Consider the following 19,718-nt stretch of genomic DNA (forward strand, 5'->3'; position numbering starts at 1 on the left):
ATCATGTGTTTCAATGAGCAAGGAGGGTTGATTGATTGTATTGAAAAGAAGAAAACATTTGCTGTGACCTTCAACTCGACATATAGATATATCGACGACGTATTTATGGCACGCCAAATTCACAAAAATGAGATAAACCTAGTTTCACAATTGATAAACTAGGTTTAATTAACAATTGTAATTTCCGTTAAGTATAGTTAAAGATTCTTAAGTATAGTTTTATGTAAAACTATATTTAACTGTTGTTACTATATTTTATGAATATATCTAAGTTTATCTGCCTGTAATAAGCGTTAACAATAGATTTTGTTGATAAACATAGATTCACATTTGTAAACTATAGTTTACCGTAAACTATAGTTAAGAGTTGTCATAGACACATCTGTTTGAAATATTTATGGATAACGGTTTGAAACATAAGTAGTATACGGAGTAAAATATAGATTACTTGTTCAAATAGTTTCAGTTTATCTCATTTTTGTGAAACGTATTGTTATTTCCATTCTTAGGTCGATACGATATATCCTGGTGAGCTTGAGATAAAAGATACCACAGAGTCTGACACATCTGTTTCATATTTGGATATATCATAAGTGTATACCTGAGCTTGTTCAAATAGTTCGGTATGGATGAGCTATGTACAAATCATGGCCTATCTCATGGTTGTTGTCTAAGTCGGTATGGATGAGCCAGGTACAACTCATGGTCTATGTTACTAGTATCTAAGTATATACCTGAGCTTGTTCAAATAATTCGGTATGGATGAGCCAGGTACATATCATGGTTCCCGTTCGCCCTTTTCCACCTTTACAATGAACAGTTATAATGTTCCTCTCGTCTGCTTTTAACCAGTCTTTAACGTCTTCACAGAAGTTGATCATATCCCTACAACGTTTTAAAAATCAAATGATTTAGAAATATTCCCTGAAAATTTCTCTTTCTCTCTCGTATTAACTACAAAAAGAACCTCCTTTTGCCACCTACTTAAGTCTCGGAACATTATGGTCGTCTACCCTAACTTTTTCGACTCTGTTGTGGAAAACATCTCTATTGTATGTCAGTTCACCTAGAAATATTGAATGATAAATATAGTGCCCAGGATAGAAGGAGGAAGAGAGACAAAGAGAATTTCAAAGAGAACATCAACATGTGAATTTTAAATAATCATTACTTACTGCACAAGTCATAGACTTTATAGTGGTTGGAGTGCTTCTTATCCAAAAATTTCCCAACCTTCTGTAAAAAAAACAGATGTAGGCATTTTTATATGTGGTAAACTCACAACAACATAAACTGATAGAAGTCCATTATGAGGAGGGCCATTCTTTAATTATGCGAGAAAGTGCACGTAATAATAAAGGTCATATTTTAAAATGTTGAGGATAGTATTTGTAGAATGTATACATAGTTATTATTATAAAGTTAGTATTCCTTGAGAATTGAAATACGTACCGTAGTTTATACACGAGATATTTAATATTACAGATTACATGTAATTTGAAGACGTCAAATTTTGAAAGCTTTGATTTTGCGTTGATTTTTTGTTTTATTTATTTCTTGTGTTTACGAGATTTGTTATCGTAAAATAAAGCAAATACTTTTAATTTGGCAGCCTTTCTTGTCCGCAAAATAAGCAATAATAAACTCTTCGTGTGAATTCAGGACACTACAATATAATTACTTTATAGAGTTACGGGGGTCTTACTCTGATAGGGTTCCTGTACAGAGACCGTACGCCTGAGGAGGGGAAGGACATGGCAATCACTCGCTCTGAAAAAAGACATTCATAATCAAAATAATTTTTAACGTACACGGGAGCATGGCGTTAAACTTTTAATACAAAGAAAAATCCAGAACCGAATAAATCCTCGGAGCTGGTGGTGGGAGTGTTATAATAATTGAAAATTTATGAACTCAAAAACTCAAATGCTACAGTAAACAGTGTAAGATACGAGGTTGTTGTTTTGTATTGCTGTATCATATCTAACTATGTCATATATCTAACTCAAATCCCACTTTCGTATTGTTTTCTATGAGAATGACATTTGTAATTGGGGGGGGGGGGATAACTTACCTGTAACATAACAGAGGTCCAGATCAAAGCCTTCTTTCCTATACCTCCTCTTGTTCTGGGATACGACCCTCCTTGTGGCTTTCTTAAACATGCGGTACTCCGAGTACATAATGTACACACCTCTCAATCCCCGGATAATCCGCACCGTTCGTCCAATGATACTCAATCTAAATCATCACCATAATCATCAACATCATCAAGCATATGAAAAGAAAATAATACTTGAGATGTAAAAAATATTTCTTTTAAGAGAATATTTTATTTTACCATTAATCAAAATGAATTATTCTTTCAAGAGTTATCCCTCTTTTTCAAAATTTTACACTTTCAACAATTTAACTAACACCTATCAAATCATCTTTAAAAAGTACAATTTTTTTCTTTATTGATGCCAATGGCTTGAAACAATGTAATAAAATTATCCTAATTTTCCCACTTGCTCACATTTGAAAAAGGAAAATTAATCCATAAATGTGTTTTTTTTTCACAAAAGAAAGTAAAGGAAAAGGGATATATTGAAATCTGTCTCGAGAATTTAATGCAGTCACAGATCAAACTATCTGTCAATATAAATACAGGCGGGTTTTTTCATTATAAATTGAGTACATACTAGTATTATAAACTTGTGACAATGCTTGTTTTAATGAATTCAACACTATACAAACCGTGCGTAGCCACTTAGAGTGAAGTCTATAATAAAGGTTCCAAACACAACAATCATATCTAATATATCAGCCCAATGACGGAAAAAGTCATCCCTGAAATAAAAAAGTACATGTAACCGGTTTATCTAAATTAGAAAATACTCAGAATCTTAAAATAGAGCCAGTTATACTATTGAAATTTATAAAATCAGGAAATGAGATACTAAATCTACATGATCTATGCATAAACAAGTAAATATAAAAAAAAGTTTAGTCATATCATTTTTTTCACATTCAATGAATATGCCCCATAGAGTGAAAAAATTTAAAAAATTATATCAGAGAAGGTAGTTTTTGAAATTACAATTTATTAATAGTCAAATATTTGATTCATCTGCCACCAAAATAAATCAAAAAATACACTTCATGCATTCAATTTTTTACCAAGTGTCCTTATTCTTAAAATTTTCAGAAACAAAACGTAGCATGTTAAGAGGAAATTTAATCAACAGATCCATTACTTTCAGATAAATTTAAGGCTGTCTGACCCTTTGTAGAAGATCCGAAACATGACCTCTATGGTGAAGTAGATGATGATGATCCTGCTACAGATTTCTAACTCCTCGTGATGGTGAGCTGCCTCCCCCGCCGCTAGATCCGTGATCACAATGGAGACGTCCAACAGAATCAACAGAATCGTCAACAGGTGGAAGGCTATGTGCTCCATAACTCTACCCACCATATAACGAGCTCTTCTGTATAAACACACAACGCCATCTTACAAAGGCATAACAATTATACAGATTTTTTTTATATAAAAATGGATTTATCTCCCTTATTCAAATATGCATGGCGAAGTCATATAATAAAATGTGCATTCATGTCCAAGAATATTTTAAAATTGTATTCACAAATATTGATACTATTTGCAAGCCCGTGGGAAGCAATTTAGTTTCGGGAATACTTCCAAGCAAAATTCCTTGACAAACAAGGAAAAAAGGCTCATCAGAAGTTATAACTGTAGGGTCACAAGTACAAGGTAGCTTAATTTCTTATAATGTACTATATACATCATGTATATCAGCATAATGCTTGCTACGTTGATAACACTTAATAAAGTAGAATTACTGGATGATGTAATTCCATAACTAATGTGTTTTAATCATTGGTGGACGATATATCTATTGCTGCCATTTTAATTTATCGTGATTTTTTTTAATGTATGATGGACGTAAAAATATGAAAATCATAGGCATTGAATGAAATTAAGATTGTAACCCTGTAGGGAATTTAAGACGTAACTTGTGTTAAATACCTCATGGATTCTATTAGGGATGCTTTTTAATAATGGCCATTTTTGCTTATGACTGATAATCTGAAAATATGTACAAACAAAAATGCTTGTATATTTTTGGGTTCTAAACACCAATTGATATATATCAGATCAAAAACGTGTGTTTAATTACCCAGCCCTTGTGTTTGGGAAGTTAGAGGCGGGGTCCTGGTGCTCCTCCAAAATAAATTTATCTCGCAGCGGCTCATCGTCACTTTCCTCGTCATCATCTTCCTCGTAGTCGCTCCTCTCGTCGTTATCGACCAGATCATCTCTCACGTCCTTCCCCATCAGGATGAAGACGTCTGGTTCTATTTTCTGAGTCCCGTTTCCCGCCATTCCTCCTGTCGTCTGCTGTCCGGCGTCGTCCTGGGATTCGTCTGCTGCGTTGATCTCGTTGTCCGCCAATGTTATCCTCACTTCTTCGTCCATAATTAATCAGGCTTACAGACCTGAATTGTAAGATTATTGATTGTGCCAATTATTATAGGCGTACTGAAAATCGCTTAATGCGATGTAGTGAATTTCCATCCACCCTCTTGATATCATTGATATGGCTGTTCAATAAAATTTTTAGATTATTGGACATTGCTGACCACAATAAAGTGTAGTTATGTTGATCTTGTCAAGGCAAATTTTATCAAAATAAACTGTCCTAATTAATTTGGCCTCTGTCATCCTATATATACTGTTTAAAATTTGGTCCGACTCAAAACTTCTTTAAACCTCTAGAAAACCACTTTAATATTCATTACATTTTTTTTCTTTCCTCAACAATTATATTTTATCATGATAATTTCAATTTTAATCAATTTTTAACATTTAAGGCTTAGCATTATTACTGCAAGTATGCGATTATTTTTTTTCGGAGTTGATTTTTTTAAGAAGGATCAAATAAATGATTACTAAAAGATGATCCGATCTGTATGCGTAGTTTACTGTTGAATTGTAGTTGCTACAGTAACTCTGAACTTTATTGATCTTATTAATAATATTTGACTTTCCTTGTCTTTGAAAACAGTGTAACTTCAATCCTCTTACTATATAGGAAAATGTTGATATACATGTACCAGAGGCGGATCCAGGAATTGAAGTTAAGGGGGGGGGGCGCAAGATTAAGGCAGGGTGTCTGGGGAAGCTCATGGATTCTAGAGGTTTTGTAGGGTAAAAATGAGGTCTACCGAGTAGACATTTTAAACAAATTCTTGACAAAACTATGTTTATGCTAACTTTGACAATTTTAGTGGGCGCCGGGGGCGCCCCCCTTAAATCCGCCGCTGTGTACATATACCTGGTAATATCATACGTAATTACAATGTATAGATACAAACGTGTCTTATAACAAGAAAATCGATTTCCATACATATACATACTCTAGATAAGTGTAAAGTGTCACTTAAACCTATATACATAATCTTTCAGTTGCTTTTAAAAGAAATTTGTTGAGAAATTTTCCCTTGCTTGTAAATTGTTTTAGGTAAATTTTTCATAACTTTTGTAATATTAAATACAAAGCCACCCATATACATGTACGTGGTAAGGAATAAGAAACGCGCCTAGGCCAACAATTTTCGATGACCATGCGTCTTGTCGGCTTGAATTAGCGGGTCATAGTGCCCATTGTCCTTTCTTTATCGGGTTATAAGAGAATCTATAAATTCAGTTATGTCATTAATCAAATACACCGTATGAAGATTTCAGTCACAATCAGTGTACATAATCATAAACGTGAAAGAAAAGAGGAAAGGCACAATTGAGTCGTATTTTTGTGTTCAGGTAAAAATAGGTAAATTTTAATTATAAAACTCGTCATTACATCAGTATCACCGATTATAATTTAGTAATATTGTATTTTTTTTAATATGTGCTATCAGCATGATCAGATTAAAACATAATTATAGCTTACATACTTACATGTACAATAGAGCTAGACATCTTCAGTTCTACAGGAAGCATAGTGTGGAATTCCGATTAATTCCAACTTTTCAAGAATAAATGTTACCATGGTACCCAAAGTAAAGATTTTTTTTCACACCGACAGAGGGGTAGATAGAGAGAGAGACAGAGAGAGAGAGACAGAGAGAGGATATGGAGAGAGAGAGAGAGAGAGGACATGGAGAGAGAGAGAGAGAGAGAGAGAGAGGATATGGAGAGAGAGAAGAGCAAGTAACCTAATTATTAAAACACTTACCGAGCTCACGCAGTGTTGACGTTCATTGATTCTTACTCGCCTCTACGATAAATCGCCACTACTGACTCGGCACACTTGTGAATTTCATAAATGCTACATGTAATTATTAGCACACGCGCAGAATACCTAAATGTTGATTAATTAGCGCACCTGTACTCATGTCAAAGAGCATCGCCAAGTTGTCATTATTCACTCAAATATATTTGCTCTGGCGCTGCCTCGGTGCTTGGATATCATTATGTCTAACACTGTCTAAAGTTTTGACCATTGGTCAATGACCGGAACTGGGGCTCCCCACAGGGTTCACACACAAGTAAATCGAGTTGATATGGACAGTTCAAAGGTCATAATGATACGAAAAAAATATTGAAATTCAGTGAGAGAGAGAGAGAGAGAGAGAGAGAGAGAGAGAGAAATGTCTTAAGTAACAACCAGGGAAGTATATATAGAAATGTAAAAAGCAAGATTTTCAGGTACATGTATATATACAAATGTATAAAAAGCAAGTTTGTTAAACCAGGGTTTTATTTCATATATTATACTAATGTGTTTAAGAAACATCTTGTAAAATGTGGTTTCAGCATTGAAAGACAAATATTAATTATTTCATACATTTTTCCCCGTTTGCATCTGAGAAAATGTAAAAAGAAAATTAGAAAATTTAAAAATTTAAAAGAGAAAGAGAGAGAGAGAGAGAGATAGATACATGTATATTATATAACACAAACACATGCAAAATGTGGTTTCAGCGTTGAAAGACAAATATTATTTAATTATTTCATATAATTTTTTTCCGTTTTGCGTCTGCGAAATAAACAATTTTTTGTTTGTTTGTTTTTTTTTCTAAATAGAATGTTTTCTTATACTCTAAATTTTTTCAACCAAAAAAAAATTATCTAAGAAAAAATCCATTCAATGTTTATCTTACACAGTGTCTCGTGAACCCCTTATCAGGTGATAAGAAATCGGCTGATACATATTCTACAAGAATTAGATGTACGAGTGGTAATCAAAAAGTTCGTGGACTAGCGCCATAAAATTAAAACTCAATGAATTTTGAAATGTCTATATAAGCATCGTCTTTTCTATTTGAATGTCAATTTATAATCCTCAAATCATATATATTTATTTTTTTAATAAATGATAGTAATGTTTTTAAGCAATCATGTCAATGCGGCGCAAAGTAAAACACTTCATTTTTCGACCTTAGTGTAACTTAGATAAACTCTTTTGATATAAACATTTGACATCGTGAAAAATCCCCTTAATTCAGGTATGTGTTGGGACAAAATTTTCCATAAAATATTGTTTTTATTTAAACTTATCATTACATGAAGTTCTAAAAATTTATCGTAAATTTTACTTATATCAAACAAATAAGGTGATATGAAATGACGTCAAAACGGGATGGCATCATGATGTGAGGTGAACACAGTTTTGCCAATGAAAGAACTGCTTTATTACGTGGTATAAAATGTTTTAACTGGCTAATGTGAGAAATAAAATGCTTTCCAGAGTACTTGTTTACATTATGCCAAAAGAGATGTGAGAGATATATAGGGATGCACAAGTAATGTCTTTGTGATTTAAAAGTATCTTTTTATTGTGTTAACTCTTTATCATGTTCATTCCAAAAGTTCATTACCTGATGTTAAAATGCATTTACATTATCTCAAAGCTGCATATCTAGTATATAATGAATGTTGACGAATGTGTTTTAATGACCTGTAAAAAGGGGGGGGGAAATTACAGGCACATAATATCAACTCCAGACAAATTTTACTATAGAAAATGTAATGTTCATTGAAACTGTACAGCCCCCATCCCCACATTTTGTTGAAGGATATTCCATATAGGGTAATGTAATATATCTGGAAAAGAATACTTAAAAATGACTATTGAAATACGATTTTCTTGACATTTTTTTTTGTGGCTTGTCAATTTTATGGATTTAAGTGATTTTTTTATTCTGGCTCACCTCCTCTTTCAAAAAAAGATGCTACGTCACTGAAGTTAGAAATTTTTTTTAACATTTGAAAAACAATGCTCACCTAAATCAGTTGTATGCCTTAGTGAAATGCATGGGCAACACGTGGCAGCCGGGAATCTTGATCAAGGAATATATGTATATCGTTTTTGTTTTATGAAATTTGAGAACTGCTCTCAACTTTATAGTTTTATAGAAAAAAGTTTTCAACTTAATTCAGCTAAACTTAATGATGTGACACTAATGCAATGTCCTACAAAAATTTTCACTTCATTATAAATAGGGATTTGATTTTATAGGCCTCAGCTTGGTTTTTTTCTACAAAAACCTTGTTGATAACCCCCGTAATATTTGATTAATGGCATATTGGCTGAATACATTAATAACAATTCCTAAATCTTTTTTTCAGTGAGTAGAGGTATGAGGAACCCTTCATTGATTTCCTGAGTTTGTTATCTCAAATATAATAATTGATATTTGTCATAACTTCTCAATAAGTATAATGGTAATGTTTACTGCCTCTTAAATTCTATTATTTATGTTCAAAAATTTTATTCGTGAATGTATAAAAATTCCATTAATTTTTTGCAAATTATATAGGCCTAAATCAAATAGGATACAGTTACTTGATATTTATGTAGCCAAAATCAATGTTATTAAATCCTAAGGAAAATATACAATTTTTTCGCAGCTCAATGCTGTTTACCTGTAGGACCTATTAAGTAAAAAGCTTGAGTTATTCTTGTCCTCGGAGAAATGTGTTTATAGTGAGGTTTGTTCCGCCTGACTGACAACTGTACATTATTTTCACGATTTGATATCTCTTTGCAAAATTATTCAAGAATGGGCATGCATAAAGGATATATAATTGAAGGAAAATACACGAGGCTATAAAAAAAATATAAAATTGGCTTTGAAAAGTCGAAAATTTAAAAGTGTGGTACCAGGTGGATTCGAACCCCCGACTTTAAAATGTTTGTGTGCACACTGTAATAATCAGCGTATACTGTATATCAACTGAGCTAGTCTGATTATACCATTTACCGGTATAAATTTGAAGGTAATCAAATTCAGGTTTCCTAAATTTTTTGTAGGTTTTTTGTGAAGGCAAATTAGGGGTGCACACAAAAATCCATCAAATTAATCCTTACATCCAAACCTATCAAAATATCACAATTTTATTTAGGGGCAATGCCCTGAAGGATAGGCCAAAATTCATGCAAAAATCAACACTTTTTACAAAATGGTGTTTAGGCCAACTTTGGAGGTGTATTGTAAAGTTATTAATAAAAATTAAGGTATAAAATACAAATTTGAAAAATTTAGACATATATAGGGTAGAAAACAACAAATAAAGATTAATTATTCAATGTCACTTTTTCCGGGAAATTGTTCTCTCCTACAGGTCAATTCTTTTGTCAAAGCGAATACATCCTTTAAGACTTTTATTAAAAAAAATAATAAAATAAAAACAACAATTCAAAAGAATCTGAAAAAAAATTATTGTCACGATCATAAATTTGATTTATTTAATTATCAGATGCAAGTAAACACGATTGAATTTCAACGTGACTTAATTCAGTGTTAAGGTTGCAAATCAAGATTTCAATCATTTGTCGCTTAAAGTTTTCATCAAAGATGTCATTCCCAAATCGCTGAGAATCTCTTCACGACATTTTCTCTTAACCATTTTTAGTGCTTGCGGAACGCGGAAAATACGTTATGTCATATAAAGGCCGAGGATACCCGTGTTCAATCGTAATAGTGAATCGACATAATGTAGAAGAGTGCGCACAGTATGCAAGCTTTTCACATCAGTTAATAAAACTAAGATGTCATGAAAAGTAAACACAACGAAATGCAAGTTGACGAAATATAATTGTAGTATGTGTAAATATCATAAAGAGTTGACATAATGTAAAGGAAAGTTAACACGACGTAATAGTAGTGTGGGTTAATATCATAAAGAGTTGGCGTAATGTAATGGAAGGTTGACACAATGCAATAGTAATGTGGGTTAATGTCATAAAGAGTTGACATAATGTAATGGATTGTTGACACAATGCAATAGTGGTGTGGGTTAATGTCATAAAGACTTTAATGTTGGAAGGTTGACACAATACAATAGTAGTGTTCTGCTATAAGGCAGTGACGGCGTTCCATATGTCTAGTAAGCATCGTCTTTTCTATTTGAAGAATAAACCTCAAATCAAAAATTTAATTTTTTAATAAATAAGTAATGTTGTTTAAGCAATGGTACATGTATGTCCAAGCGGCGCAACCTCAAACACGACGTTTTTTCGACCTCAGTGTAACTGACAAAAACTCTTTTGATATGAACATTTGACATCCAAAAATCCCCTTAATTCAGGTATGTGTTGGGACACTATTTTTGCATAAAATATTGAATTTTTACCTCATTCTAGAAGTTCTATGAAAATTTATCGTAAATTTTACTTGGCGTGTCCAAACAAATAAGGTCTTGAAAATGACGGTTTCCTTTTCCAACATTTTGTATAGTTTTGCCAATGAAAGAACTGGTTTAGACCTAGAAAATGTTTTAACTGGCTACGGAGAAATAAAATGCTTTCCAGAGTACTTGTTTTTTAATGCCAAAAGAGAGTTAGAGAGAAAAGGGATGCACAAGTAATGTCGATTTGTAGTCATGGTGTGAACAAGTTTGGTCAAAAAATGACGTCGATCATGTGTTGTAGAAATTAAACTCCAAAAATCAAAATATGTTTGCACAATCAAGCGAGGATCTCTCACACTGTATAAATCCATTTGCAATATTATATGCATTGAAAGCCGCTGTTCATGACATTGTCAATTTCAATTTTTTCTTTAAATTATAAATCTGGTTCTTTTTTTATTGAATAAATTGATGCATACATGTAATTTATTTTTTCACTTCTGTTTTTAAGATATGTGAAAAAAAATTAAAAAAGCTTCACATGATTCAACCTCTCCTAAAATCTCACTTAAGTAAGTCTTAGACTGAACGCCTTAATTAACAACCATTCTGCAAAATCTACTTGATGTGTCAATGTGATTTAAATATTAAATAAGTTTGTTGAAGCATAAATTTTTTTTTCTTCAGAAATATTTGATTTTCATCCAGAATGGGTCAAGACTAAATTTATGAAACAAGAAATAGATTTTACATTACTTTTCCGTCATTATAACATTAATAAAAATTAAAAACTTGTCCCGTTCACATTCAAAAATCATTTTTATGGCTTTGATGAACCCCCTTTTTCCAGTAAATAAAATATGATTCAAATGTGTTGATGCTGACATTACTGAAAACATAATTTTAGAAAAAAAAAAAAACTTTTCACACTAAAAAAATGAGAAATATACACATGTACTGAAAGATATTGTCTCGGAGTGGGGGATTGTCGATCCTTACCTTGAACACCTTCTTTCTTTAACCAAAGATTTCCGAAATAATACAGTATTTGTGCATTGATAAAAAATTATTAAACTACAAGTATATCCCTCATTAGAAATAATTGACATTTTTTTTTTTTTTTACATTTTGTATGGTCATAGGAACTGGCATACCTATAAATTTTACCAAAAATTTTAGTAAATATTGAAAATATGTAATACTTTAAGTAAGAATAACACATTATTATCAAAGGATTACATTTTTAAAAATTTATTTAAGAGTTTGATAAAATTGATAGGTATGCCAACTCCTGTGGAACATATACAGTCATGAGAAAAGTTTTGCAGAACTTAAATGGTGTAAATAACCAATGTTCTTATGCATAACTGATTAGCATAGTGGAATATTCATAACAGGATATAAGCCTGCTTTTCAGTCCTAATAATTTTGCAATGAAATATTCATTAAATAAATACTTAATTTTCTTGGGGCACATTCATAACTTATGTGACAATACAGTTTAATTAATACAAAATTTGAACACAATATGGTTACGTAATAAATGGAGGTAACTTCTGTCCATGATTGATAAGAGTTATGGTCCTTTGAATGTGTTAGTCACACCAGAGTTTCTTTAGAGGTGCCTCTCCTACACACGAGATAAGGTTTAATACAATGTCTGTCAACTCTGCTGATAAATCTTCTTCTGTTTTGTCTGCATCAATTTCCTGTCAAAAAAAAATAATCCAATTAAAATTGGCCAAAAACTCTCTTTGGATTCACCAGAGCAAATATTTTCAACATTTATAAAATAATTCAGTTCATCTTTTTCATCATTATCAAAAAATATCTAACCCTTCAAAATTGCTATTCTATTTTTAGCGAGATGTAATTTTAGCGATTTTAAAATAATTAAAGAAGCTATTGCAAATAAAACTCAATTATTTTATAGTTATATTCAATTTCAGCGATCTTAGCACCCTTGCTAATAATGCAGAAATTAAATCCTTGCTAAAAATTCTGCTTATACAGTATTATTAGGTATATTATTAGAAGTTAATTCCTATACCTGCCAGTAGGGCTCTTTGAGCTGCTGGAAGTTGTTGGCCACCTTAATCTGAAAGTCTGTCTGTTCGTATCTCTCGCTGCCGAAGGTTCCCCGCTTGGCTGCGGCCTCGGGACTAAGGTTCAGGTACAGAACTAGGTCAGGTCGTGGCAGCCCAAGGTCAGGTTGTTTACACCAGTCAATCGTAAAACCCTGAAAAACCAACAACTCACTGCATTGACACCAATAAATAGTAAAGCAAAGCCCTACAAAAATTAACTAGATCCTGAACACTGTTTGGTACCTCTTGACATGGCTCTGTAAGAACCCAGGTTCTCTTTAGATAATTAAATTATATCCCTCTAGTCTAAATATGTAGTAATTAATGTTCATTTCTTGACTGGTTCCTGAATACCATTTTCTGTGGGTCTTAACCTATGCTGATAATTCAAAGGCAACAGTTTGGTTTGAAGGATACAAAAAAAATGTATTATACCTCAGAATTTTGTGAATAAATGTTTTATGAAATAACCACATACATTGTTTTATGACCCACCTAAGCTGAAGATTAACAAATTCAAAATAAGCCTGACTTTAAAAAAAAAGCAGAGTTGCCACTCCTAGAGAAGAGTTCTACCTGTTTAGCGGCAGTAAACGCGACACCTGAGAAGGCGTATCTGTCCACAATGAGAGTTGTACCAGCCTCCAGAAGCTTCTTCATACGGGGACTGAAAAATAACAATTGTCAATTTATCATGGAGGCAAGTAATATCTCATAATCATAGTTTGCAATAGATGGTTTTCCATTGAGGTAATTTAAGCAAGAGTTATTCCCAATGGCCGCCATGTTGTAGGGCAACATTCCCAGATTCCTTCATTATTCAACCAAGTTCAATTTGTTATACTGGTTACTGAGGTAAAGATAACACTATTTTTCTTATGAATATACGTTTGTTAAAGCCTCTATTAAATTAATTAATAATTTTATAGTAAGATAATAAATATTTACCCCCATATATATTTCTGGCATGCATGTTTAAAATTGGTTGCTCAAAGAGGAAAATTCACTGCCTTGCCCTACAAGATGTGGGCAAAGGGGAATAACTCCCAGGCAAAATATGTCATAAGAAAACCACCTATAGACTCATCATCATGATGGTGCCTTTTAACAGCTTAATAACTTGAAATAATACTCAGTGATGAATTTATACTTTTAGAGGGGGGTAGGGGGCTCTTATTTTGAAACCAAAAAAAATTTGTAAAACTAGAGATTATTTTAATTGATAAATTGTTTTGCCCCTTGGTCCCCACCAAGATATTGCCCTCATCCACTGAGATCCCTCAGACTCCTAGTACCTCCCCTTCTAATCTTGGATTTGTCACTGTTACTGTTGATTATTATTGGAATAAGGAGGGGGGGTCACTAACTGATTGACAAAAGCCATCAAATTTCTGGTCAATGAGTAATAGCTACCTACACTAACTCCCATCTATTGGCTGAAAACAGCAAATGAACAGCATGGTCCTCAATTTCTTGTTTGTTTCCAAGGTAACCATCAATCATTTGACCAATAGCAGTAGTTCTGTCTGCAATTAATAAAAGAAAAGTTGAAATACAATGGGTATGATTATTATTTCAAGCATAAGAAAGTTTGATTAGATTTGACTGTTGATGGGGTAAAAAGAAAAGAGGAATACCTGGGCCAAATTGCTCACCTGAACGTTGGCTAGGGAAAAGATCTATATTAGTTAAATATGGAAAAAGTTTTAGATGCGGGCATGATATAAATAATCTTGAATTTGCATCAGTAGATGTTTCCATATTTCTTTGACTTGCCATGGCTTTAGATAATTTTTTTATGATTTTCCACTAAACATGTTATTTTGCCCTACCATTTTATGGCTATGATTTGATCAAACTTGCATCTTCGCTACCATAGGATGCTCCTGAATATGATGAACTTGACATGAGTAATCATGGCTTTGCTTTTCTTGAGAAGAATATTTTTTTTATTGAGGCAATTCCAAGTTTTTTCTATGTTTAGCGTCTGCATGCGCCTTGGTTTTTGACACCCCATGTCAGAAAAAACAAACAGAATCAGGAGTCCGAAAATTAATTATTCAGGTCATAATTTGTGATTTTTGGCAATTATAATTTCTAAATATTAATTTTGTATAATATTTCATTATTGGAATAGTTTCAGTAATTAATACCTTGATTTTGCTGAAGAAAATATAACTTTCTTTATGAAAAATAGATAAATGAAATCATATTTTTCGAATTACGTCATTCTTATTGCTATAAAATATGTGTTTTATTTTTTTTTGACTTGTGTGTTTTTTGCGAATAGGTAGCTAGGTTTTTGAAAGATGGGTGGACGCTAAACAGAGAAAAAACTTGGAATGGCCTGATGTATATCCTTTATATATTTATTTTTATAAAGCCAATATTTTTTTTACATTGGTTTACAGATTTCATAATTTTGAAATCACTGGGGTCTTCAAAGTTGGATGATTTTTCATAGATCCTATTCATTTAAACCTCCGAAGCTGAAGAAATCCACCTGGTACAACACTTTTAAACTTTTAAATTTCGCCTTTTCAAAGACTATTTAAATTTTTTTTATATAGATTTGTGTATTTTTCCTTCAAAGTTCCAGCAAGAGTCTGCTTCAAATACTAGTTCTAGTCCACTACTTTTTCCTATAGTATATTTTCTACGAAAGTTTTATTGTGGTAGAGATTAGAGACTTGAACAAGGATGTCCAAAGGAACAAGAGGTCCAGGGGCCACAGCGCTCACCTGAGCACATCAGCTAGGAAAAAGCACACAACATGATTTGGACCTTCTAGTATCTACATTACCTGAGGATAATTCTACATAAATATTACTAATCGTGGCTTTGAAGTACTTAAAAAGGAGTTTTTAAACGGTTTCCCTTTCTATTCCTATGAGAATAATTTTTGTCGGTACCTTTTCGGGGGTCATGATTTGAACAAACTTGAATCTACACTATCACATGAGTTTCATCTTTCCTGGCCCAGTGGTTCTTGAGAAGAAGATTTTTAAAAAATTTTTCCTATATTTCCTATGTAAAACTTTGATCAGCCATTTTGGCCCCACCCTACCCCCCGGGGGTCATGATTTGAACAAACTTGAATCTACACTATCTAAGGATGAATCCATATGAGTTTCATCTTTCCTGGCCCAGTGGTTCTTGAGAAGAAGATTTTTAAAGATTTTCCCTATATACTCCTATGTAAAACTTTGATCGGCCATTTTGGCCCCACCCTACCCCCGGGGGTCATGATGGCTATTCATATGCTAAGGTTTGAACAAATTTGAATCTACACTATCTGAGGATGATTCCACATGAGTTTCATCTTTCCTGGCCCTGTGGTTCTTGAGAAGAAGATTTTTAAAGGTTTTTCCTATATTTCCTATGTAAAAGTTTGATCGGCCATTTTGGCCCCACCCTACCCCCGGGGGTCATGATGTGAACAAACTTGAATCTACACTATCTGAGGATGATTCCACATGAGTTTCATCTTTCCTGGCCCAGTGGTTCTTGAGAAGAAGATTTTTTAAAAATGGTATTAATTTTTCTCAAATTCATAATTATCTCCCCTTGGAAAAGGGTGTGGCCCTTCATTTGAACAAACTTGAATCCCCTTTACCCAAGGATACTTTGTAGCAAGTTTGGTTGAAATTGGCCCAGTGGTTCTTGAGAAGAAGATGAAAATGTGAAAAGTTTACGACGACGACAACAACTACAACAACGACAACGACAGACAACGGACAAATTTTGATCAGAAAAGCTCACTTGAGCCTTCGGCTCAGGTGAGCGAAAAAGTTGAAGTAGGCAGCTAATTCATTTCAGCCTGTATTGATTGAAACAAGCTGTCAAAGTTGGTGCAAGAAAACCTGACTGAGTCAGTTTGTGTGACACTGGGCTGAGATGTCGTAGGGATACCAGACCAAATTTTTTAGTCCCAGTGACATCTCACTGAGATGAGAGACAAACAATTTTTCAGATTTTGTAGAATATTGGGTGTCAAAACCAATCCTTGTCATACATGTCATATATACCTTATCCTTTGGGTTAGTATGTCTAAAAAAAAATGTAAAAACAGACAAAGCTCAACAGACAGGCAGACGGCAGAGAACCTTCGATCAGGAGAGCTCACAGAGCAGAGTATAACGCTCAATACCTCAACATAAAATTTGGCTCAGGTGAGTTAGAAAAAGGGTATAATAGCGTTTGGCCACAAAATGCAAGTAATGCAGAAAGTAGGTAAAAATAGCTACTTTGGTTAGGTTTAAATTCCTATTAATTCCTGGGAGGGAAGAGCGAAAATCTCTAACATGTCTTAACAGCGAGGAAGAACTTTGGTACACACCTGGAAATCTAAATGGTTGGACGGGTATATTCTTTTGCCGTAAACACTCCACCAATCGCTTACACTGTGTTGTCTTACCACTGTGGTCACATCCCTCGAAAACGACCAGGGCCCCTCTACCCGCCATTCTGTGTGACCCGAAATAGCGCGCGAACATAAAATGTCGTGCGGGCAATAAAGAGAATATTAGACTGTTATCTTATTTTCCATGTGTTGACCCCCTCTATACGAAGATAACAAAATGTAAACACTTTTTTCACACGAGGAAAAAAATCGAAATATATTTTACATCGGGATCAATGTTCTTATATTCTTGCACGGTAACCAGGGAATTCATATCCAAGAAAGTTTGAAAGAAGAGTTTTCAAAACTTTATTTATTTATGGCAGATAGTAGTTGCAACCCCGTATCATCCATCTCATTCTGGATCCGTCACTGAAAAAAAGATATTGAATCAGACGATGGACGTCTGCGAAGAAACATATTATAGTTGAAAATCTTGTCAAAAGATGAAATAGTTGTACGCTTCATCTTGAAAGTTTATATTAAACAGATTTAGGCGCGGTAAACAATTTGAAAACCTGACAATCTGCACAAAACTCACAAACACCCTCTCTTGATATTTTTACATCATTGACAGATCTTGGAATTTCATAATTTGGGGTGATAAGATATAAATCTAAGAGATGATTTCCCATAATTTTAGGATATGCTACCAACAAAATTTAAAAATATCAAACGGGGGAGGGGGATGTCCTGGCGCTGGATATCCGCCCTAGGACAATTGCTTTTAAATCAGTGCAAACAGAACTCGTGAATACATACACTTGTCAGTAGTCCCTTGCTAAATTATATTTTGTTATTTTAAACATATTATTGTAAAACTAAGTGCTCTAAAATGATTGATATTTATATAATAAAAGATGCTTCTGTATGTTTTGGAGATAAGGTCTCTCAGCATTTTTTTTCTTGAATTCCCGTGGGCACCAGCTGCATCCCGGTATTAGCAGACTTGTTTATGCAGACGAAGCAGAACGCGAATTTATTTTAATTCAAAATATTCTGCATCAGAAAAAAGCCTGAGATCAAAATTACAACGACGAAATATTATCAATTGATAACTACATGTATATAATCAAGTTACTTTCATCAATCAAATAACTTAATTAACATTTATAGTTAATTTCATTCATAGACATACAATGTATATATCTATACAGGATACAACCAATCCAAGGGAGCTTGAAATAAAAGATACTGTATAGGTTCTGACACATCTGTTTTGATTTTTGATGCTTCCATAAAAAGATATTAATGTTTAAACCAAACAAAAAAGCTTAGGTAATGATACATTTTAAATAACATGATGATAACTTTTCTATCGTCAACTTCCCTTCTTTATGTGGCATTAAACCCTTATCGCTTGTTATGGGGGTATGTCTCTCAGTTGCATGATTCGATATATGAATAAAGCATGTTCAACGTATGATCAATTTATAACACGAGGCAAACTATGGACAAACAAGTTGATGAAACAAAGATTTCAATATAGTCTGTTTGATGTTATCATTTTGCAGGTTTTTCGGTCGACACTTATATATCCTTGTCAGCAATAAAAAAAAACTATCACTTGGTCAGAATGCTGGTTAATGTTGTTTTTTTTTTTAATTCTATTTAAATTGCCAGGCCATATATTGAAGAAGTATTTTCGTTGATGTTCTGTTCCTGGATCATCGGTCATTTCAAGGAGCAGAGCCCGGGTGGATGTAAGCGGAAGGTAGTGAATGCTCATGCCTTCCTTCATTTAAAAATATCCCGGCTTCCAGAGACAAGCTGAATCAGTTTATATAAATTATCGGTAGAAATTAATGTTGTCCTGTTTGAGGACCATACATGTCACACCCGTGCTGTTTACACTCGAGGGTCTCCGTACAATTCATGCAGTACGAGTTTTTTACCTGAGGGTCAAAGGTTAAATACCAGATATTCCTACGCTTTACAAGATGAAAATATTGGATATTTTTGATATAAATATATTATGTCAATTGCGAAAAATAAATAAAATTTGTTTCTTTCTTTACATATGTCATATAAGGAATAACCATCACTCCTTTAAATTGTTATTTAATTATAACTATGTACTATATTATGTGCCCAACATTATTGAGAAAAGCGGACACACCCTTGAAACAAGATGGCGGAGTATTTTGGTGAACCTGACCTGAAAAGTAGTTGAGAGAAACACGCTGTTAGCAATGTCTTGGAACCTAAAAGCCGGGGAACTCTTGCAAAAAAAGTAAAATAAGACTCTGGAATGTTAAACTCAAAGGAAAGAGAAAGCAAGTAAAGAAAAGTGACGGGAAAAGTTTGTAACTTTTGGGGCGACACTTGTGATCTTCTCAAGTGTCAAACACCATGGCTCAGCCACAGGTAAGACTGCAAGGTGCGCGGATCTGACCCCCTGCCCACGCCAACCCTAGCTATTTAAGTTTTTGATTGTGATGTTTACATAATCACTTTCAAATTCCGTCGTCATTTTTCGTATCAATCGACTTATCATTGTCATTCGGAACAGGTGTCCGTTTTTCTCTGGATGAAACTTTTGGAATACCTCGGAAATATCTGTGTTGTCACTAGCCTGAATGACATG

General features: G+C 33.4%; 2 protein-coding genes across 2 annotated transcripts; both read right to left on the reverse strand.

The window, feature by feature from the left end:
* Window positions 1–734: 734 nt before the first annotated feature.
* LOC134263733 (phosphatidylinositol 3,4,5-trisphosphate 3-phosphatase TPTE2-like) lies at window positions 735–6,537 on the reverse strand (the record flags this gene model as incomplete). The annotated part of the gene is made up of 9 exons (XM_062746115.1): window positions 6,393–6,537; window positions 4,185–4,503; window positions 3,267–3,473; window positions 2,740–2,832; window positions 2,075–2,241; window positions 1,706–1,770; window positions 1,176–1,236; window positions 985–1,066; window positions 735–885 (listed from the first exon to the last, which is right to left on the reverse strand). Coding segments are annotated over exons 2-9 (1,125 nt in total), but the record flags the coding sequence as incomplete, so codon positions are not given.
* Window positions 6,538–12,092: 5,555 nt separating this feature from the next.
* LOC134263734 (thymidylate kinase-like) lies at window positions 12,093–17,372 on the reverse strand. The gene is made up of 5 exons (XM_062746116.1): window positions 17,069–17,372; window positions 14,147–14,255; window positions 13,306–13,396; window positions 12,693–12,881; window positions 12,093–12,351 (listed from the first exon to the last, which is right to left on the reverse strand). Exons 1-5 carry the CDS (start codon window positions 17,223–17,225, stop codon window positions 12,238–12,240), a joined length of 660 nt encoding a protein of 219 aa, XP_062602100.1. The 5' UTR covers window positions 17,226–17,372; the 3' UTR covers window positions 12,093–12,237.
* Window positions 17,373–19,718: the final 2,346 nt, after the last annotated feature.

Source organism: Saccostrea cucullata, unplaced genomic scaffold (genome assembly GCF_032062105.1).
Source record: "Saccostrea cucullata isolate Sc308-1 unplaced genomic scaffold, CSIRO_AGI_Scuc_v1 ctg19507, whole genome shotgun sequence".
NCBI classification, from domain to species: Eukaryota; Metazoa; Mollusca; class Bivalvia; order Ostreida; family Ostreidae; genus Saccostrea; species Saccostrea cuccullata.